The sequence below is a fragment of the Electrophorus electricus genome, chromosome 15 (assembly GCF_013358815.1).
Source record: "Electrophorus electricus isolate fEleEle1 chromosome 15, fEleEle1.pri, whole genome shotgun sequence".
Taxonomy (NCBI): domain Eukaryota; kingdom Metazoa; phylum Chordata; class Actinopteri; order Gymnotiformes; family Gymnotidae; genus Electrophorus; species Electrophorus electricus.
Window position 1 is genome coordinate 5,606,677 of NC_049549.1, and position 22,645 is coordinate 5,629,321.

General features: G+C 44.2%; 1 protein-coding gene across 2 annotated transcripts; it reads right to left on the reverse strand.

Moving 5' to 3' along the window:
* Positions 1 to 22,615, reverse strand: tpra (translocated promoter region a, nuclear basket protein). 2 transcript variants are annotated; one of them, XM_035534135.1, is made up of 51 exons: positions 22,411 to 22,615; positions 21,448 to 21,552; positions 21,301 to 21,356; positions 19,973 to 20,069; positions 19,775 to 19,878; positions 19,414 to 19,578; positions 19,224 to 19,316; positions 19,047 to 19,127; positions 18,861 to 18,948; positions 18,605 to 18,745; positions 18,342 to 18,436; positions 17,956 to 18,153; positions 16,613 to 16,720; positions 16,107 to 16,327; positions 15,532 to 15,692; positions 15,156 to 15,289; positions 14,629 to 14,777; positions 14,243 to 14,405; positions 13,896 to 14,030; positions 13,472 to 13,612; positions 13,013 to 13,181; positions 11,971 to 12,137; positions 11,433 to 11,585; positions 11,017 to 11,133; positions 10,512 to 10,715; positions 10,034 to 10,224; positions 9,740 to 9,887; positions 9,066 to 9,203; positions 8,573 to 8,704; positions 8,266 to 8,396; positions 7,640 to 7,850; positions 7,324 to 7,482; positions 6,834 to 7,032; positions 6,325 to 6,521; positions 5,871 to 5,944; positions 5,505 to 5,695; positions 5,001 to 5,189; positions 4,737 to 4,870; positions 4,473 to 4,553; positions 4,207 to 4,383; positions 3,963 to 4,076; positions 3,757 to 3,847; positions 3,341 to 3,537; positions 3,032 to 3,103; positions 2,820 to 2,911; positions 2,556 to 2,665; positions 2,259 to 2,357; positions 1,997 to 2,165; positions 829 to 941; positions 645 to 737; positions 1 to 288 (listed from the first exon to the last, which is right to left on the reverse strand). In XM_035534135.1, the coding sequence occupies exons 1-51, from the start codon at positions 22,559 to 22,561 to the stop codon at positions 230 to 232; spliced, it is 6,957 nt and encodes a 2,318-aa protein (XP_035390028.1). In that variant the 5' UTR covers positions 22,562 to 22,615; the 3' UTR covers positions 1 to 229. The 2 variants fall into 2 exon arrangements, with proteins under 2 accessions (XP_035390028.1, XP_035390027.1); XM_035534134.1 differs by having other exon boundaries at positions 3,963 to 4,079.
* Between the last annotated feature and the right edge of the window lie 30 nt (positions 22,616 to 22,645).

The following is a 22,645-nucleotide window of genomic DNA, read 5'->3' on the forward strand; positions in this document are numbered from 1 at the left end:
TAAGCTGCATGTTACCATTTATTAGCAAAAACATTCAACAGCAACAGAGTCGTTATTCACAAAGTACAAAACATTAAAACTAAATTGAATCAGCATGGTAAACTTAAATGGGTGGACAAAAGCAATGTACAAAATTTACAAAAAGGGGAACCGAGCGGGTGCTCTGGTTTTGCGGTGTGAATCTAGTGCAGAGGGAGTGGCTCCACAGCTGCAGGGGTGGGACAGGCCCTCAGAACCGAGCACCCCTCTTGAGCGACCGCCCTCGTCCCCCCCGGGGATAGGGTATACCTGTGGAAAGATAGCCCACATTAAACAACAAAGGAAGACGTTATGGTGAAAAACGAAAAATTTTTTAAAACCTTCAATTGTAGTATAGAAAAAAAAAGGCCTTTGTATTTTTTGAATTAACAGGCCTTGCATTATTTCCAGTGAATGATATCCTGTTATAAAACTACACTTTTTTTCCTGCATGAATACTTTGCTTTAATAAAGCTAAAAAAGAAGCAATTTTGAAGACTCTTCTGCATTTTGTGTATTCGTGTACTTCATTTCTATGACTTGACAGGGCAGTACTGCAGAGGTATTGATGGCCAGGCTGAAAAAGGAATGGTGTGTGGGTGTAAGGGGGGGGGGGTGTTCAGCACCTCTCCTGATGAGCTGACCTCTCCGGGGGGGCTGCAGATGGGTCAGGTGCCTGTCTGCAGGCTTGGACTGCTGGCTGCTACTGCTGCTGGTGTCTGGAGGCCAGATTGTAAGACATGAGTATGACTGAGAGAAGGCATCAAGAGCATTAGCAATTCTGCAGCGAGCATCGGGGAGCGGGTGTACCCGGAGCGGAGCTGGAGGTGGGCTCTTGGCTGGTCGATGGCAGGCTGGCGTCATCTGAAGGCTGAGCAGACTCCAGCTCTGGCTGGCTCTCCTGCGACGCCTCTCCGCTTGTCCTGTTCACACAGAGGACAAAAACCCTCGCATTAAAAAATAGCTCCAACAAAATCACACTAACGTGGTTAACAATGAATCTAAGAAGCAGCTACAAACAAACGTTAAAAAATGTTTCATACAGTTTTGATGTAAAGTGACAGTTATTTAATTTGCATAATGCCAACGGGTGGTGTTGCACTTTTATAGATCACTGAAGTTGTGTGACATCTAAGATAGCATTTTTTTTTCTATGGACAAAAAAAAAAAGCATTTTCGAAAAATCATCTCCATTGCACCCTGCGATAAATAAAAATTTTAAACCAGATACATGTTCTATATTCTCCTCAACATGACTGCCTTCTCTGAATTACGAGATAGTTAAATTGCTGAAATATGAATATTGCTACATTCAAGCCAAAAACAACTGCACATTAAAAGTGACGCTAGTAAGTCATTTGAAGCCAGCTAGAGTGGTCATATCCCTCTGAGTTGGGAGCCATTTTCATACGAAAGTGAAAGCCACTTTCAGTCTGGTCATGTAGTTTGATTGCAGCTCAGCTTGTAGGGAACAGAAGAAGGTCCATGGTGTCAGTATCAGATGAAGAAAGTTAATTATCTGCATCAGACTATATTACCTACAAAAGGGCTCTAGCCAACTAACCAACAAAGCTAACTGACAACCGCAAGCTGAACAGAAGCTGGTGTAACAAAAAAAACAAAAAAACAAAAAGTTTGAAAAGTCTACCTCATAAAAAGTGGAAAAAAACCACAATAACCAGAGGATTTGCTTCTTCTGCCAAATTAAATAAACAGTAGTTTGAGCTTGTAGCAAAATTAGTTTTTTGACCAACTCATAATTCAACATTTGGGAGAAATATGCATGTATGTATGACACAACATATCAAATCAAGTCATATATCTAAATTCAGGTATAAGCAATATTACCGTTTTATTAAATAACCCATATATTAAGCTTGAAGCTTATGTGCGCATTTTTTGTAGTCAGCTACTAAAACAAAACTGCATGATGTGGTTGACCTGAAGGTCAAGGGCTAAGCAAATGATGACTCCTCACCCTTCACTCTCTGCTTCAGCCATGAAAACATCATCTCCGTCATCTCCAGCGTCTCCGGCCACAGCCTCCCCTGGTAGTGTCAGGCCTACTGTGGACGTGCTGACCATGGGCACCGACTGGGAAGCTGGCTCCGCCCCATCAGACGGTTGGCTCTCCGTGAACACAGTCACTTTTACACAAAGAAATTTTTTAAGAAACCTGCAAGAATTCCATGGGCTTCAAACAGCCATGTGGTCAATGGTCAAGCACTGCAACTGGTTACCTGGAGCTGCGACCTGCAGTGGAGTGGTGGGAACACTCCTGCCTCCAGACTCCTCATCGTGAGCAGCCAGGAAGAGAGGGCTCTCGTACATGCCCAAACCTGATGCGTGCACACACACACACACACACACACACACCTGCTAGTACAAACAAGCAGACCCATTATCCTAATGTAGGATGGCAGAGGCTACCATCACCATTGTCCATAATAATTGGACGTTATTACCATTGTGGTGCTTATTGGACACACAAAGCAAGTACCATCACAGCTGGGCCATAGTTCAGTGTGAAAACTCACCACCCTGAGAGGCCAGCTGACCCAGGTCAGAGTGAGACGAGCTCGCCTGTGGAATCATGTCCTCGGGGGGGCCGAAACGGAACCGAGGGACTCCAGCAACTTGAGGAGAACTAGAGTGAGTGACGGACGAACAGAAAAAAAAAAAAAAAAAAAAAAAAAAAAAAAAAAAAAAAAAAAAAAATTGTTAATATCTCCATCACGATCTCTACCTCTGCCCTCTGTTTGGCCACAAAAGGTTTAACTTTTCTATGATCTGCTACTTACTGAATAGCCTCAGCAAAGCCGTCTGTGCGGTGTGGTAACATGAGGGTCGGTGTGCTGGGAACCATCCTATCATCATCATCAAAGAAGTGTTGCTGCAGAGAAAAACATGCAAAGGAGCCCAGCTGAGCGTTACCAGAGGATGTAAATTACACCAAACACAAATGGAGTTTAAGCGAGAGAGAGAAAGAAAAAGAAAGCGTGCTTGTGTTCACCATGCTTCCTATTCCAGGTGTGAGCTGGGGTGCGCGGCTCATTGACAGGCGTCTGCTCTGGCCGGGCTGCCTCTATAAGGGGACACAAATTTTCCCTTTAAAACTCCTGCATCAAAACACTCCACTCATGAGAACATTAAATCTTTAAGTTTGTTACATTTGCACAGAACATCATTTGACCTTTCTGGACTCGAGCCAAAATAAAGCAAGTCATCAAAATTTTTTTTTTAAAAGACTACAATGCAGATGTATTTGGTTAGCCAAAAGTGGCACGTAAAACAGGTACTGGCCGTGGCAGGAGACGGTTACCTGCACGAGCGGGGGACCAAGCTCTGGCACGGGGTGGATATTTAGCCGGGGCGGGGGCGTGTGGTGGGGCCGGCGGGGAGACTGGGGCGGCCGGGGCCCCAGAGAGGCCGTGGTGCTGGCCACGCTAGGGGCAAGCTGCAGTTCCCTGGCCGTCTCGGCCACCGCGCACAGCTCTGGGGCACTGCCGCCGGCTTCACCTGCAAGGGGGTGGGGGGTGGGGGTGGTAGAGAGTTTTTGAGGGAAGTGTTCATTTATAGTGCATTCAAGAGTCAGGGGACACCTACGGTTATCTTTAGTCAGACCTTGAGAAATAACAGTTAAGCCAATTAACAATATGAAAAACATCTTTGACTAAATATAGGCCATCACTTCTATATGTAGGATAAGTGTGCATGCGCGCACGTGCGTGGCCTTACCACCGCTCTGAGAATCAGCCTGTTTCTGGATGGAGTCTGATGCTCCTTCACTCTCCTCGTTCTCAGTGCCTGGGTCAGTAGCCTCAACTGTCTGCAGTTACGCAGCCATCAAAGCGTGTTAGCATGTCAGAAGGAATTTTTGCTTTACTTTTTGTAGTGAATAAACAAGCCCTAAAAATGGTGATATTCTAGAAGGGAGCAGTCACCTCAGTAGCATTCCCCTCGAAAGGCTCGGTCACATCGCCACTGCCTTCATTGCTCTCCTCTCTTTCTGCCATTGCACCATCTCCATCTTCCTCCTCCTCCTCCTCCTCTCCATACTGCTGAAAGGGAAGGAGATGGTGAACAATGGCTTTTAAAACAAGCTCGACAATGTTTCTGTGTGGATAGATCACTGTAGCTTTCTGCCTGCGCAGCTACTTCAGGTGTTTATAGTTAGGAGGTCCTGACCTGTCCAGGCTCTTCCTCGACTTCCTCCTCTACCTCTGTGTCACTGTCAGACTCGATGAGGATGACATCGTGCCTGTGCTCCTCGGACGAGTCTTGCGCACTGAGCTGGGACTCGCTCACCTGATCCATGGGGACAGACTGGGAGAAGGATTCGTCCACACCCGTAGGGTAGCCCTCCTGGAACAGTAAACACGCACGCACACACACGTATTGCGACTGCATGCCCCAACCAGAACAGGTACCGCGTCTTGTCTGCCGTCTCTCACCTCCCCGATGTCGGGAGCTTCCTGCGTGTCTCTGGGAGACTCAGCCTCCGCGTCGCTGCTCTCCTCAGTGCCCACATCCTCCTGTAGCCAGACCAAGTTGTATAAAACACAGCTCATCACATGTACAACCGTTTAGGAGAAATTAGAAAGAAATCGACAATATGTACAATATGTGTTCTATATCTATTCTGCCAGCCCAAAGTATAAAAGTGTGTACAGGCACGCACACACTATAAAGATGCTGCATTATTGTACAGAGCTTACCTCCAGGCCGACTCTCTGGACGAAGCGGATCTTCTTGAGCGGGGGCGCCTCGGTCTGGTTGTCCTGTGTGCTGTCAGTCATTTCTGTGGAGCTCTCCAGCACCTCCTCCCGCACACGTTTCTGCAGAGATGGGTCTGTACTCGCCGACACCAACCCATACCAGACACGCGTCAGATACCAACCCTCCAGTTCTCTCCCTCTCTCTGTGTGTGAACAAGAACTTTTCAGACTGCCTTCACCCAAAAGGCATGCCTGAAAACACACCTGTTACAAACACGGCAGTAGAGGTGGACGGCCTTTCCATCTGAGAGCTATGCACTGCCTCCATCACGGATGATGGCGGCTCTTGATTGGCCTGCTGCTGAGTGGGCTGGACAAAGGCCGTGACCTGGCTCTGCTGCAGGGTAAGGATTGGCTGGGTGCTCTGCACGTTGGGGCTGGTGGCACGCAGAGCTGGCGGGGACAACAACGAAGCACCCACAAAACATTCAAGTTTAAAAAAAAAAAAAAGTGAAATAGAATGGAGGGAAGAGTGTAATTTTATGAAGCTGTTTCTTACTCGAGCCATGTCTAGTAGAGACTTAATGTAGAATATACAAGGTGTTGGAAGCCCAGAGTAGTCTGATGTTATCATCTACTAATTAGGTCGTCACAGCAACAACTGTCGTAGCCGTCAGGTGAACAGCGAAAGAGCTAAAGAACGTCTGCACTATAAAGCTTGTGGGCTCTGATCAAATCAAAGCCACTGGAATACTGAGGCGGAGTTACCCTCTTGTGTCTCAGCCTGTGCTGTGGGCATGACCGTAGCGGTGGGCGTGGTCACAGGTGCCGGTGTAATCATTGGCCGGATGCTGGCTCTGGGGGTGGACTTGCTGCCTGGGATTGGTGAGGGTTTGCTAGCTGCACCAGCTACAGGAGTGGGCTTGATGTTAGCTGTAGGGGGTTCTGTAGAAGTGGCACTAGAAACAGATTGAAAATTAAGAACCATTAAAAAAAAAACAAAAAAAAACAACAATTCAAATGTTTGTGTAATTCCAGTGTCTGATTTCTATTTATTTGGATTTGCACATCCAGTTAATCCACATCTAAAGTCCTAAATGAAAATGAAAATCATCCTGAAGTAAGAGTCCTTACCTTCCTCTGTCGGCTGTGGGTGTGGTCTTCAGGTTGATCTGCCTGCTTTCAGAAGGCCTCTGTTGCTCCTGAGTCTACAGAAGAGGACAGGTTCAAGCTCAAAGATACCAGCTGCATGAAACACTACACACCACAGCACCCGGAACCCTCTCTGAAGTCACACACCCAGTTTAACCGATTAAAGTTTTCACTGTTGAAAAAGGTGAGTGTCAATTTTGCTTTTTATAGCTGATAGGGTTTACCATGTTAAAAGTCTTTCTATTCCTGTGCTGGCAGTGTTCCCTGAGGCAATACATTCAGCAGAGCAAAATAGTGTTCTCTTGGTCATTGACAATTTGTTAAAACATTTCCCCCAATTATGAACCTTCACATGATAAAAAGGTGTCACTGCAGGGGAGGCACTGAATTGTGCAGTGGCGTGACTTGCCACCTGGTGGCCAGTAGGAAGCATTACCTTGATGGCTCCAGGATCCAGGCTGTCGTCCCTCGGCTCCCCGTGTCTCTCCTGCTGCTCGCGGAGCTCCCGCAGCTCACGATCTTGCCGGCTCAGCCGGCCTTCGTACTGAGACTTGAGCGCACTCAGCCTCACTTCCAGCTCCTCCCGCTGCTGCCTTAGCTCCTCATTCTCCTGCGCCAGCTGCTCTTTCGCACCTGGATATCACACACACACACACACACACACACACACACACACACACACACACACACACACACACTCTAGCATCACCCCTCTCCCACTCAATCTGTATTATTTTAATAAGGTTCCTGTGTTTACGTTTATGCAGAGATAAAGAATTATCAATAGTAGCATAAAATCGAGGCCCAAGAAATCTACAGCACAAATGAATACCATGACAACAGGGTGAAAACCTGACGAGTTTTGCAGGTATATAAGGACACGGGCTTTAAGCTGAACTAAATGAATGTTTGAGGTTCTGTTTCAGTGTCCACTCCCCCACTTACTATTGAGCTGGTGGATCTTCTGCTTGGCGCCCATAAAAGCCTTCTTGGTCTTCTCCTCCTTGTCGGCGATCTGCTGCCTGAGCTGCTCCTCTTGGGCACTCTTCTCCTGGAGCTGGGCACGCAGGCGCGTCAGCTCCGGCTGAGCCTGTGCCAGCTGCTCTTGCAGGCTCTTCAACTCCGCCTCACGCTCACCTGCTGCCTGCATCCAGGGACACCAGTTACAGCTTAAGGAGGCCCACCGCAACCTCGATACCCACACACCCGAAGGAACATGAGCAAGAGCTTACAGACGTTCGCTCTATCCCTCCACGTACGTACCCAGCAAACAATTACGGTTATTTCTACAACCGATGTCAACTAATGCTTTCAAAAAGGGGAACAGCATACTGCACAGCCTTCCACCAGACCAAACAGTGTCTCAGTTCGCCTTCAGCATAAACATTAGCATCTAGGTAGGAGAACTAGACGTGTTGGGGAATAAAGTGGTTACCTTCTGCTGGCTGTCCACCTGCCCCTCCAGCTCTGTGGCTCTGCTCTGAGCCTGGCTCAGGGAATTCCTCAGGCTCTCAATCTCCTGCTGCACCTGTGCCTCCTTCTGGGCCTCCTCCTCCTGGGCAGGCAAAGGAGCCTTTGCTGCCTCTTTGACCATCTGAGACGCACGGACGCACACGAGAAATGCACACAGAGCACAAGACATTAGAGATGTCAGGACACATACTTAACAGCATACTCTTCTGTGAACAAACACCTCTATAATCTGAGGCCTTTTGACTGTGGAGAACTATACATCATCCTGTCCGACGTACCTTCTCTTGTTCCGCTTTGAGCTCCTCGTACTGGGCTTTGTAGCGTCGCCCGATCTTCTTCACTTGCACAATGGTTTTGAGTTTCTCTTGGATGTCCAGAGCCTTGGCCTCAAGCTCCTTCTTCAGGACGTCTCTCTCGGCTGTGAGCTTGCCCATGCTGTCCTTCAGGTTTTGGCCCTGATTCTGCGCCACCGACGCCGAGGCATTCGCCCTGCACACACACAAGCAGTTGAGCAGTTAAGAGACGAATCCTACACACACACACACACGACGGCAGTTCATTATTTAATTAATAAAAAAGTGTGTAAAGATGAATTAAAAGCAGTGTAGGCCTACTCGAGACCAAACTTTAAAAAAAACTTTTTTTTTTTTTTTACACATATAACGTCTCATTGACGCCCAACGTCAGAGACTCCCAGTCGGCTTATGCCACTGAATCACCAGTTGCCTTTGACCAGTTAGCTGGTCTTACATGTGCATTTATGACATTTAGCTGATCTTTCTGACTTCTAGGTTGGCCCCAATTTGTTTTCCACTCATCATAAAAGGACTCTAGCTATATGTGGCAGACATATTGCTTTAAATAGTTTAGTGGTGCAGTGGACTGAACTGAAGCAGTCGCCTACCTGGCCAGCTCACTCTTCAGCTTGGCCGTCTCCTCGGTCAGCTGCTGGATGCGTTTCAGGTGGGTCTCCCTCTCCATCTGGAGCTTCTTACTCTCCTCCTGGTCGCTGTCCTTCTGCTGACTCACCAGTTGCTGCAAACCAGCATAAGATGGTTTTACTTACACACACACACACACACACACACACACACACACACACACACACACACACACACACACACACACACACACACACACACACACACACACACACACACACACACACACACACACACACACACACACACACACACACGATTGCTGCACACCTGTGTACGGGTCCTCCAGCGCTTGACGTCTTCCTCCAGCAGCCTCTTCTCAGCCTCCAGCAAGCCGTTCCTCTCACTCACCTCTGCATTATTCTCCTGTAGGGGGCGTATGTCCGCCTCTAGTTTGCGCATCTGTGAGTGGGAGAGAGAGCACGAGAAATGTCCATTAGAGCTTGCTTTGGAAACAGACAAGTTGATGGAAATTAAGCAATTACCTACTCGTAAAATTACCCAACAAAAACTATACTCTGATAAGCATATTAAAAACAAACAATGAGATGAGTACGTGAAAACAATTCAAAAAGGCTCCTTCCAGTCTGTACAGCACAGAATTCCCAATGAAAGTAAGTGATCTTAAATGATCTCCAGAGACTGAGGGCCTTAAAGATAGCGAACAGCCTAATAGGCCTTTAAGTGAAGAGCCCTTAGCATGGTGGGCCTAACAGGCGAGGAGCCCTCAAACGGAAGGCTTATCAGGCAGTTGAGCTTTTGCCTTGGCACGGTTCTGCTGCAGCTCCTGCTCTAGCCTGTTCTTCTCCTCCTTCAGCAGTTTGTTGGTCTCATTCAGAGCGTTCACACCCTCCAGCCTCTTTAGCTTCTCCTCCTGCTGAGCCATGGCCTTCGCAGTCGCCTGAAGAAAGGGCAAAAGGTCACAATGGAGCCTGAAAGAGAACTCAATCATGCGCATATAAAGTACTTTTACAATCGAAGGTTTCTGTAATGGAAAATTAATAGTCAAATCAACCCCTTGAACAGTTTGTGCAGCAAGTTAAGATGTTACAGGTGCTTCCTCTCGTCTCTCTGACCCCGACCCTGCCCATTATCTGACCCAGTTTCTTGACACTGGTGCTGGGAAGATAGGTCCAGCAAGACAAAACAACTAGTAGGGAGCTGTTCCTTTTTCTCCCTGCTTTGGATAAACAGTATAAAGGTGGATTTAAAAAAAGTAATAAAATAGGGTGGGTGGGGCTTAGTCTTTGAATAAACTTTTTTTTTCCTTTTTTACCCTTGCCTTCCAGTCAATTCATAGCATAGCAATTGCTGCAATCATTATATTGTTTCTCTAACCTGTTCACAAAGATTTCCACCACACTTCTTAAGAACGCCACTAATACATAAGGATTTAACATTTGAATAGCACTTGAATTAATATTTTCCTGCTCCCACCTGCAGTTTGTCTCGCTCGGACGTCAGACTGTCTTGAAGCTCCTTCAGATCTTTCTCCAGGTGCTCCATGTGCTGCTTGTAGCGTTCGGTCTCTACCTGTGCAACCTCGAACCGTGCCTCGGCTATCTCCTTCTCCCGACGCACAAACCTGCACCATAACATGTGCATTGAGCAATAACAAACACATCCCATATGCAAACACTAGATTCTATATTTCTGAACTTGGAAATGAATTGGATTTTTAGCCAACATGTCATAAGTCATGATGCAGCACGAGACTGTGGGCCTTCTCACCTGAGGATCTCCATGATCTGCTCCTGGGTCTTGCCCTCCTCATTCAGAGACACGTTCAGACTGCCCTCAGGGTCTGCCTGCTGCTGAACTGTGAAGGCCATCTTGCTGCTCAGGCTCTCCATCTGTTGGTGGAGCATACCGTTCTGCTGTTGCAGCTCCACCACTCGTTGCTGCTGCTTGGCCAGCTCCTCCTGTATACACCAAAGGCCAGAGAGTTAAATACAGCCTAATGGGTTCTTCACCAAAATATGACCAACTATGAAAAAAATCGTTAGGTGCGTCTTGTCTGCAAATCTCTTAATACTATACAATTCCAAGACTCTTTAGAACCAATATTCCTAGTAATCTGAGAATTACTGCAGTACCTTAAGTACCATCAGACAAGAATATTTCAACAGCCAATATGCCTGGGACAGTCTGCCCAGACCTCCCATGGGAGTTAATCCTGCCCTCCCTGTCCCACCCAATCCCTCATTACCTTCAGGTTCTTCTCCTGTTGCTCCCAGCTTGCATGCCCCTGCTGGAGCTCAGCTGCAGCCTTTTGGGCCTTCTCCTGCAGCTCTTTGATGGTGCTCGCTGCCTGCTGGGCCTGCTTTTTAGCAGCCTGCAAGGCCTCCACATCGGCAGCGTGCAACATGAGCTCCCGCTCATATTTACCCTGCGCCTCAAATGCCATCTTAGCCTGGGGGGGATGGGATGGGGTGACAAAAGCGTTAGAAACACTTGAAAATGCTACGGTGAATAATTGGGGGTGAAGAAGAGGATGGGAAGGATAAATAGCCAAAAAAAGCCAGAATGTCACTTTAATTGCAATGATTACAAATCTTTTTATTTTGACCTCTCAATGCCTTTGTGCTAAAAACACCTCTGCACTTCTAAACATGGCAACAAAATCCAAATTGTGCTCATCAAGCTTTGGTTCACTTCATAGATTAAAGGGGCCCTTTTGAAGTGTTGGTGTGCTAGACTGCCAGGAAGCACACCTGCTGCTGGCTGTCCTGCAGGGCTCGCTGTTCCTGGCCCACGGCGGTCGTGGCTCTCTGCAGCGCTTCCTGCAGTTCTGTCTGCATGTCCGTCACACTCCGCTTCAGCTCCTTCACCTACCGGGAATGAAGAGAGAAGGCGGCAAAATGTTTGGGGTTTTTTTACCTCCACATTTCAACAGCCACGTCATATCTCTGTAGTTTAGTCTGATGCATCTCCTCCCACCCCACTGCACGCACAGTACACTCAGAACATGGTGCAAGTGTCCCAAGGCCTATAAGCCCTTGCTTTCCCTCTCTCAAACAAATAACTGACCACCAAAGGGGTGGGTGTGGCAGGGACAACGACCAGATGTTTTACTACGTCTGCAGGGTTCTAGCTGTACCCCAGAACCCAGAAGGTGCAGCTCACTTACATGTTTCTCCACATTCTCCACAGATTTAAGCTTCTCCTCCTGCAGTTCCTGTTTCTCCCGCTCGGCCTCCTCCAGTCGGGCCTCCAGCTGCTTGTTCAGCTCCTGGGCTTCCTTCAGCTGGCTCTCCACGGAAGCGCATGCCTCCTCTGCCACCTGGACCGGGAAGATAAAGGTGGAGTGAGACAACGGCCATGGGGAAAGGGCCATGGCCCGAAATTTCAGCATTTATCTTTATCTTTTTTTTAAGAGTATTCTCAAGTGCTGCTACATATATTGTCTGTTTTAGTACAAGAAATATGGGCATGTTAGACTAGTTAGCCTGTATACACATAAAATATCAACATCTAGATTTCCAAAAGCATTGCAGCAATAAGATCTCAATAGCTCATCTGTTACAGCTGCTGCTCAGTTATATTCATTCTAGAATGACCTGAAATTTAGTGTTTTTTGGGGAAACACTGCAGTTTGTCCGTTTCCCTACCAAGTTTTTAAAATGAGGATGTGTGTCATAACTAGAGACCAACGTAACTAGTCCCACCTGTTTCTCCTTGCTGATATACTCCTCCAGGCTGACTAACATGGTCCTGTACTCCTCAACATTATCCGTGGTGCTCTTCAGACGCTCCTTCAGGTCAGCGTTTTGATCCTCAGCCTGTTGCAGAAGGGCTCGCAGCTCTTCCACCTCCTGCTGTGGGACCCCAGGAGCTGTGGGTGAAGAATGCAAGAGTAGAGCTGCATATCATGTCAACTGCTCAACAATAAAGCACAAGCTAAATGAAATGGTCAGCACTGAAAACTAGTTGTGGCGCAGAGTTATATGATCTTTATAATGCCAGTTTGATTTTAAAAAAATTATGCCAAAACAAAAGCCACAATGCCCAATATTGCTTAGAGGTGGGCAATAGAGCCAAAAACCCATTATGGAGAGTGTAATTATATGGTTCATCAAAACATAGCAATCTGTTTAGAAACTTAATTTTAAAACTTTTCATAAATGAAAGGACAATATGGGAATTAGTTTTAAAATATGATTAATCTTCCCATGTAATGTCTTACTCACCCCTCTAAAAAAAGTTTCTTTTTATCATAATATAGGTTTATGTTTTTAAACTAAGGTTTAGCATTTATTGGCAATACAACCAACATGTTATCAACGACAAGGACAAAAGCTTGTTAACAGATACCAACGAGACAAAAAGAAGAAATGAGGAGAGACGAGAAATGAGGAGATCAGTGGCAGGGGACAGGACAGGACTGCGAGCAGACAAAACTAAATCCAACCGAGTACAAAGCGCAGTCGCCATTTGCACCTCAACATGAGGTGGACAGTGCAACAATAAAATACTACTTTTAAAAATATATTCAGGATCACACATCCATATGACAGAAGGTGCACCTTCCTAACATGCTCCTCACAGTAATTTTTCAACTGACTAGGAAGAATCTAGGAAGCTGGAAAACTTGACTCTGGCTGCATTTAAGCACTCAACTGGTGGACTTTTTCTACCTTTGAAAGGCAACATAAGATGCATTAGGGTAGAATGGAATAACAGTATAAGCTATTTACAATATAAAATTACCTGTAGCTGGCGGTTTGACAGGCTGTCTGCCCGTGTTACTCTGGTTGCCGTTGTTCAGCTGCTGCCTCAGTGTGGACAGCTGCTGCTCCGCACTCTTCAGCAAGTCCTTCGTCTTCTGGTGCAGAGTGCTCTGGGCTGCTAACTGCTTTTTGGCCTCCACTAACTGGGTCTATACAACACAAAAGCCAAGGTGATGGTAAAATCGATCAATATGTGCGCATTGGAAGTAGGTTGCGTCTTTTGTCTTGCATTCAAGCAGAATTCAAGCCAAAATTGGGGACAACATACTGAAGAGGCATCGTTAGCGAGCTAGCTAGGTCACAAATGCTAGATTGAGCCTTATCATATAGGTAGCTTGCTAATCATCCCCTTTAACTTTCACTCATTATTAGCTAATTTGGCATTTCACAAAGTTAGTCAAACAAAAAGCAAAATCAAAATATTGAGACTGCAGCTTACATCTTGCTTGCGTTCCAGTGCGTGTCTCTGCTCCACCTCCTGTTCAAGCCTCTTCTTCAGCTGAGCAATCTCCTTTTCCAGTTGTCCGACCTGGTTGATGTAGCGCTGTCTGGTGTCCGCCTCCGAGCGCTCCATTGTCAGCTATGTCACCAGAAACCAAGGGATTAGGAACATATCCCGACCAGACAAACGTCACTTCAACCCCACTTCGCCTGAAGTGGGTGCAAGCAAGTGCAAAGGATCCCCTTTCACAGTGACTCCCCTGAGAATACAGAGTAAAGTCCGAATACACTTCACTACCTACAAAGACTTAGCATAACTGATCTATCGAGGGAAAGACACTTTCAGTTTCCAGATACTGATCAAAGGGTATTGCACCCAAAAAATGGCAACAGAAAAAGGGTATTTGTGGCCCGCACTGCACCTGGATTGATTTGAGGTTGGTGAGCAGCAGGTTCTGGCCACGCTGCTCTGCCAGTATGGACTCCTTCTCCTGGGTCAGTCTGATCTCCACCTGCTTCAGGATGTCACGTTCCTTACGGACGTTTTCACAGCGCACCTTAGGAAAGGAAGGGGGTGAAATGCAACAAGAACACTTTCATTCTATTAAATGGGTGAAAAAATAGACCTTTGACATCAGTGCTGCTAGAGTTTTTACATGGTGTAATCAGAACAAATGTCAAACAATGACATCAAGCCTTTAAACTTAATTACAGTGAAAATGGCCACCCTGACACACAAGTGTTATAAAACTGAAGGACTCTTGCACACCTCCGCTACAGCTAGCTTCTCATTGGCTTCTCTTAGGTCCTGTGTCATGGTGTGGATGATCTGTTCATACTTCTGGGAAGTGGCAGACAGCATCTGAGCCTTCTCCCGCAGGGAGTCAATCTCTCTTCTATACCCATTCACATTTTCCTGAAGCATTGTATACCTGCCAGGTAGCACAGTAAGAACCAATTAAAAATGGTACAGCGCAAAAACATTCAATCCAGCCAAAAAAAAAAAAAAAAAAAGGATCCTTGAAATCAGAGGTTTTGGATATCTGACTGAATGAAACACCAAATACACTTGTTCACATTTCTGATTAAGATAGCAGTAGCCATTTTTCTCCGTTACATCAGACTATGGGACTGCGCCAGGGAAGGAGAACTCACCGCTTAGAGGCAAACTCAAGCTGAGAGGAGAGCTTGGCCTTCTGGGAGATGTAGTCCGACACCTGTCTCTGCAGTCGCTCATTCTGCTCATTCAGTAGCTTGTCATTCTCTGCCTTCTCCTTCTTGTATGTCATAAAGGCATCATTCAGCTATGAGAAAGCAAGGAAGTTCGGTCATACAAAAAGCTTTCCCCAGCGATCAAAATGATGACCAACAAAACCCAAGTTTCCAAAGTCTGGAAGATGCCTTTAGAATGTTGGAAAAAGGATCTTTAAGCCAGAAGAACAAGCATGACATAGGTAGAACATCCTAGAAACAATTATACTAAATGTTCACCCCAACTTAGTATTTAAGTTTGGTGTTTTTGTATGTGTTGTTAGTGTGGAGTTAACACTGAGGAAACTTCAATGACTGTAGCTACAGTTAAGGCAGTTTACTGAAAGACAGTGGGTATAAATACCCTTCACTTGCCAACATCATTTACAAACATCACAAAAAGGTACAGGCGTAAAAATGGGAACACTGACCTGCTTGAAAGCCGCTTTAGCTTGCATGGCCTGGGCTGAATCTGCAGCTCGGACTGGGGTGTACCGTACGGGCGTGCTACCGGGCGTGCTACCAGGCCTGCTGGGTGCAGCAGTCTGGGACTCTCCCTCCGAGCCTGAACACGAACATCATCTGCATGGTCATACTTAGATTATACAAAAAACTGTGCTAAACTCATGTGGAAGATAATTGAGGGAATACGCTCTAAAACGAGATTCATAGATTAGTAAACTGGTTTCACTTTAGGAACAACAAGCTGGAAAACATTCTGCTTAGCTCATTCTGTCTGGTTGCTAACCATAAAACCAGCTTTGTAGTATTACTTCCCTGCCTCAGCCAAAAGAACAGCAGGCTCACTCTGTGGCGGTAGTTCAACCCCAGTAGTCTGCAGCAGAATGCGGTACATGTCTCTCTGTCTCTTGGCAGAGTTGGCTAGCTGTTTCTGCTGGTTCATCTGCTCCTTCAGCAGATCCAGCTCCTTTTGCACCTGCTCCAGACTCTTCTCCAATTCAATTTGCCTGCAAGAGGGATTCCAAAACACCTCAGTGCATCATATCTGGTACAGTTCACTTGATTTTTTTCAGGTCCTACAGTGAGTAATGGTAATAAAACCTAGGGCTCTAATATGATGTGAAAGCAAGATTTAATCTTGTATTTTATTTATATATGCTTAGATTCAAGACTGATCCAGAGTAATCCATTTCTACTAAACTACAGTACCAACCAGAATATTCACAGCTGCTGCAGCACTAGCTTTACTTGTGCACAATCCTTTTGTACCTTCTACAGGGCATTCGGTAGCTGTTTGAATGTTTTTACAGTATTAAAGGTGGTTTGCTAGTTGGAATCAGTTATGTCCAATTAGAACTTTAACTTAATCCAAAGTGATTAAATCCCCATCGCCACTAAACAGGTGTATGCCTAGTGACTACCTGGCCGTCTTGGCTTCACTCTCCGTTCTCTCCCGCTGCTCCTCCAGCTCTCTGATCTGGGCCAGCAAGTTCTGGTTCTGCTGCTGGAGCTCCTCCAAACTACGGAAGGCCACCTGGTGTGGGCCCAGCACTTCTGAGCTGCTACTCACTGCTGCGCCCATGTCCTCACGCACCACCTGGTTGCCCCGAGCCTCCTCCAGCTCCACTAGCAACACACGAACCTGTTTCCAGGTAAAAGGTAACATTTTCTAATAAGCTGCACTTTCTATGGGTATTCTCCAATGAACACTGGTAAAACAAACATTTTTACTTTAAAGGTAAAATTATTCTTTAAAAGTCTGCTTTTGCATTCCTGCAAATACGGTTGTGTACCACTGACAAGATCAAACTCAAACTCATTCTGATGCTCATACACCATTAACATTCATGAAAAGATTATTAAAATTTATTGATACCGCAACAATGGAGGACCGGCTATAGAATATATAACAAAGTGGTTAGCCCACCTGCTGAGACATGTCTGCTATCTGTTTTTTAGCCCTCTGCCACTCTCTGTCCAACACAGATGCTCGCTTATTTGCCTCTTCTGTCTCCTTCTGCAGTTTGTCGATCTCCTGAAAAATGAAAAAAACAAAACAAAAAACGCTTGTCTAAGAGTGCATTTTTAGATCAGTTTCCTTGGTCTAAAACAAAGCAGAAAATGACGCATTGTCGCATCTCGTTTGTCAATTGCTCACACTGACATACCACCAAAAACTATAAAAGAAACTTAAAGAAATCATATGGATACAGTCACCTCCTGACGTGTACTTTGCAACAATAAACTAGAATAATGCTAACCAAACTTTCAAAACAATGCTCTGTGTTTGCCTAGCTGAAAATTCAGAAAAAGCTGGTAAAATCCATAAAGTTAAAACAACGCTACGAAGTCCTTCACATTGTAAATTTTTGGCATTTAACAGATGTTCTTATCGAGAGCGACTTACAAAAGAGCTGTCATCTATTCATACAATCCTAGCGAGTTCAATACAGTTGATCTAGAATACTGCTAAATATAGCGCCGATACCTAAAAAATGCAAAATGAGCAAAAGAACTACATCAAACAATGAGTGCATTACCAAACCAATGTGAAGTGTTCCATTAATAGTAGTACAAAATTCACATCTTGTGAAATTACATCCTATGTTTTTTTCCATTTGTGCCTTTGGTTTGTACAGTGTTCATACTACAAAAGGTTCAGTGTTCATTTGAAGAAGTCAAACGTTCTTACTTGCTGTAATAAACTGCATTAACTGCACCATCATACCAGAGTTCATTTCAATCGAACCAAAGCTGCCAAGTCTGAACATATCCTAAGAGAAGTAAACAAGCACAACTGCACTATAAATTTTAATATTTAATATTTTGACACTCGTCCAAGGGTCATCTTTTAATAGGCAAGTCCACTGGCATTTAAACCTCTCTGGGTGACTCATACCCATTATATTGCAGATCCTACTCACTGAAATATACAGGGAATAATTAGTGTGAAATTGCCATGGTAGAAATGTCAGGAAGGCTTTGTAAATAGCTGATAAGAGGCGTAGCAGCCACCCCCAACCATGAATGGCTGTTCTAACTAGACAGATAGCCACTATCACACTTAATTCACATCAATCGTCCTCTCTTCCAAATGTGTACATTGATGTCCTCAAAGGAGTATCCCTTTTCTTTTAGATGCAGATACACCATTGAGTATTCAGATTCAATTAGTCGCACCAAGAACAGGCTGACTCCCTTTTGCTTGGTTCAGTGTTTATATTATTCGTTCGAAGGCTCAGTAACAAATGCATGTCCGAACACACCCACCTTCATAGCTTGCTCCAGCTTAGCACAGAGGTTGCCCATGGACTTCTTCATGTTCTCATACTCCTCCCTCTGCCTCTTCAGGACAGGTGCCTTGGTTTCCACCTCCTGCACGATCTCATTCAGCACCTTGTTGACACGCTTATTTTCGAGCTTTTCCAGGTGCAGCTGGTCCTGAGCCTCCACAAAAGCATTATAGAGCTACAAGGGAGGGGCCACATTGAGCCAGTTATAATCACTGGTGCATAAGGTGTAAGGAAGCTTTATACTACTGTCACTGCTAAATATGGACAGAATAATATATACATGGGAAACTATTTAAGCAACTACTATTAAATGTTACCGTTTCATTTTATTATCAGCGACTGCTGATAATGAGGGTGATTTACCTCCATTAGCTTCATGCCAGGTTTCACTATCTTGGCCACAGCAGCTGCAGTTGGAGACAAGTTGGTCAGCTCCTCTTCGGTGAGAGCTGGAACCCCTGGTCCAGAAGCAGAAAATGTTACATTATTCACCAAGCACAAACTAAACCAGCAGGTTAAGTTGTACAGCCAGTGTTGAGTGCAACTCTTGTTCGATTTACAGTGAAAGCATTACAGTGAGATGTGTCTTGGGTTCTGAATCTATCCATATAGATATGCTACAGAACCTCTTCTCTTGAAGTTGGTGAGGCTCGTATTGGCATTCTCTAACTCTTTCTCCAGGTTCCTGATCTTCTCCTGAAGCTCATCCTCCATTTTGCTTTGCGAGCCCTCCAGATCAGATAACTTCTTCTCTGTAGTTTTGTTAGCTATTGGCAAAAGAGATAAAACATCAATATCCATTCACAGAAACCCAAAGCCTGGGCTAGTGTTGAAAAGCCATCATGTTTTCTGCTATGCTTAAAGACAGAAAACTGCTCATACCTTCTGTTGACTCCTTTAGCAGTTTGTTAAGCTCTTCCACAGCTCTATTCAGTTCTCCGTTCTTGGCCTCCAAATCAGCAGCTGAGTCCTGTTGAGACCACAAAGCTTAGCGCAAGAGCAAGCATGTGGTCTGAAATGCCATACAAGAGTACATTCAATACAGAACTGACATTGGCATAAACTGACCTTGTACAAGTTGCTGAGCCTAAGGTTGGCATTCAGCTCATTCCGATATTTTTCCTCCATGGCAGTGCGATGGTCCTTCTCCTGTTGCAAGAGGACATTGAAAATAGATGCTTTTTAACACCCCCCTTTATAATTGTGAACACTGAATAAAACAGTTTATGTAAAACAGCAGCCAACCTCTTCCAGTTTGGTCAACAGGGCCTCAGTGTTTTTCTGCAGGTTTTCACTTATGGTCTTAAGTGCACCCATTTCATCTTGAAGTCTGGTCACCTGGAGGGTAAGGGAACAGCACTGGTTAAAGCCCACTGATCTCCAACAAATAAAAACATGAGACTTAATACTACTACACACTCCAGAGCTATCGTACCTCATCCTTCTTGTTCTCCAAAGAACACTTGAGTTCCAGGATCTCTTTACCCTTCCCTCTGGACACGTTGAGCAGCTCCTCTGTCTTGCTCTTCAGTTCTGAGTTTAACCACGTGTTCTGGTTTTGCAGGAGCTCTTTCTCCTGCTCCATTCGCTTCTCTCGATGCTGTTAGGACAGATTCAGAGCCCATTAAATCCATTTGTTAGTTAACAATAAATAAAAATCAGGAAATAGAAAGTCATTTTTCATACATGTGCCCCTACAAGCTTTCATTTAGTATTTTTAGCATTAATAACTTTTTCCTTTTGGAAATTTTTCCTTGATTAGTGTTGCTATTTATAGCAATAATGGTTGACTTTACCTGAATAGACATCTCAGATGACTGGAGCTCATCCAGTTTGAGCTGAAGCTCCATCTTCACTGCACTGGTTTCCACTAGTTTGTCACTGAGCCGTTTAACGTCCTCTGAAAGTAAGCAAAAAATAGTTTCAAAAAATGATATCTAGAAGCATGCTGGCTTAACTGTGTGTGAAGCTGGAGAATTAAGAGGTTATCCTACCACCAAGATTTTCCACCTCTTGTGATTTCTTCTCAAGCAGACGTGACAACTCCCGGTTTTCAGCCTCAAGCTCATATTTGGCTTTTTGAGGTTTACCCTGAAACAAGTACATTTTCATTACAAAGGATATAGTATCATTACTACCTAGGGTTATAGTACTCAAGTCCGTTCTTGGTCTTGTCCACATAATTTTAATTCTCTCTTGTCTCAGTCTCATGGCAAGGTAGACTCAGAAATGCTTCTTGAGACCAGCCAAGTGCCATGTCTCCACCTGAGGTACTTAGAAACTGAACTGTTTTTCCTATTGTTATTGAAAATCAATAACCCCAACAAAATAAAACTGTCCTTTGCCTACATGCCTCAGTAAAATCTGCATTCAGATTGGCTACCAGAAAAACAAGGTCACGCCTTCACATTCAATATCCAGTCAATGATTATGTTTTATTCTGAGGAGTCCAACTTTAGGATTATATTATATTGAGACCTCACAGAGCCTGTTTAAGACAAAATGCTCCAGACCCTTCTAAAGCGGTTGAATTAATCGACTAGTAATCAGAGTTGCTAGTTCATGCCACACCAGTGCCAAATTGTCACTGTTGGGCCTCTGAGCAAGGTCTTTAACCAAATTGTATTCAGTCATAATTGTAAGTTGCTTTGGATAAAAGCATCAGCTAAATGGCATAAATGTAAATATGTAGCAGTGCATTATTATTATTACTGCTGCATATTTTTAACTACCATTGTTATTTTTAAGATATGTAACAGTGTCTTCCAGTGAGGGTATGCTGGGCCAAGATGGAAGCTACCTCTTGTCAGTTTTTTTGTCATTATTTAATATACACATCATGTTAATGAATGATGACTGAATCAATGAATTATAATTTAATTAAATTACAATGAATTTTTTTCCATTTTCCTCCTATACAGAAAAAAAAAACCTACTTAATCTGACCCTGGTATTTATTCGAATTCCGCTTTAGTGGTCTAACCACCAACATTACAGAATTAATGTGTGAGATATATATATATATATATATATATATATATATATATATATATATATATATATTATATATATATATATATATATATATATACACACACACACATAAATAATATGTGTGTGTGTGTGTGTGTATATTATATATCATTATTAGTGATGCTTATATCTGAATTATTTTTTAATTATTTACAAAATGTAGTAATACAATTTAAATGTGTCCAATATAAAACTTTATTCATGCATGCATTAACTAGTTACCAAGAATAATGCACAAATTTAGAAAACTAAGTATTTGTCTGTTAAAGCATGAAATCCAAGCCCTTACCTGCTGTGACGATCCATCCTCCTCCTCAGTGTCTTTTAGTTTCTTTAGCTCTTCAGCTAAATAAGAGGAATGCATTTTTACAATAAAATGAGGACTGGACAATTTCTAATGAAATGCACATACACGAACACTGAGCATATGACTTACTTAGTCGGCTGTTCTCCTCCTTGACAGTTTGGTATTCTTTGCCATGGGACACCAGCTGTTCCTGTGTCTCGTTCAGTTTCTTCTCAACATTGAAGTACTGTTGCTCTGTACAAATACCCATAACAAATTACAACCATGTCAAACACAACTGGAGTTAGTTATTATTTAAACAGTATATTTAAACAGCATAAAATATGCTAAACTATGAGGTGAGAGTTAGTCAGTGGATACGGTCTTACAACCGTTAGAAAGACTTAAGAGGTTAGCTATTGATTTTTGATACATGGATTTAGGTTGACAAAAAAAAAAACCGTCTGGGAACGTTTGAGTTGGCTACCTAACTGCTTAGTTACCACTGCTGCCTGGACAATTCAGTCTTAATCTGAACACGTGGGACTTGTTCGTTCTACTCGTTGTGAAGTGTATATAGATACCGAAACCAGAACCGAATAAACCGAATATATTTTAGCATGATAACTGGCTAAGTAGCTGCAGCTGGCTAGATAGATGCTATGTCCCTTCACTTGTGCAGTCACGACATTTACATTTGAGGACATAAGGTCATCTAAGATATATAGTTACCTAATTATTTTATGGTTTGCTGCAGATTGTACAGAAAGTACTTCCTGTTTAAACAATCCCAAGAAACCTGCACTGCACTTTATTTTGCGTAAATCAGTCATACCAATCCAGTTAGCTCGGTAGCTAACAGCAAGCTAGTTAACTAGCTATCTTGGGCCTTTTATTTAAAATTCTTGGATGTCATGTTTTACGATATAGAAATAGAGCACATGGAACATGAATTTACGCATTGAAGTCACTTATAAAGAGGTGACTAAACAGTAGTAAAGTAGCTAGATAGTTTTCCAACGCTACACATCTAACTAGGTTAGCTTAGCTAGAGTGTGACTTCTGACCAACCTAAGCTAACGTTGAGAAGTGCGGCTATCTTATACTACTTACCGCAGTCAGCTTTGTATCGCTCATGGGATGTTTTGACGGAATCTAATTCTGCCTGCTGGTCTGAAAGGAACTTCTCGAGTTTGTTCTGGAGAGCTTTAGGGATCTTGTTCAGCTCAATCCTTTCCAAAGCTTGTTGCAAAAGTTCCGCCATATCTTCTACTGCTGCAGCACAGGCACCACCACTACCGAAAGTTGCGACGCTCCGACCAACGTCGACACATTTCCGCGACTGCGT

Bases quoted from the DNA above. Each gene is read 5' to 3' on its own strand.
- tpra (XM_035534134.1), bottom strand. From the start codon at position 22,561: ATGGCGGAACTTTTGCAACAAGCTTTGGAAAGGATTGAGCTGAACAAG. The intron at 16,721-17,955 runs GTGGGTGTGTTC...TTCATTTTTCAG, and splicing joins AGCTGGAGCAAGCTATGAAG to GAGATCGACAAACTGCAGAA. The intron at 7,483-7,639 runs GTACGTCGGACA...CGTGCGTCTCAG, and splicing joins TCAAAGCGGAACAAGAGAAG to ATGGTCAAAGAGGCAGCAAA.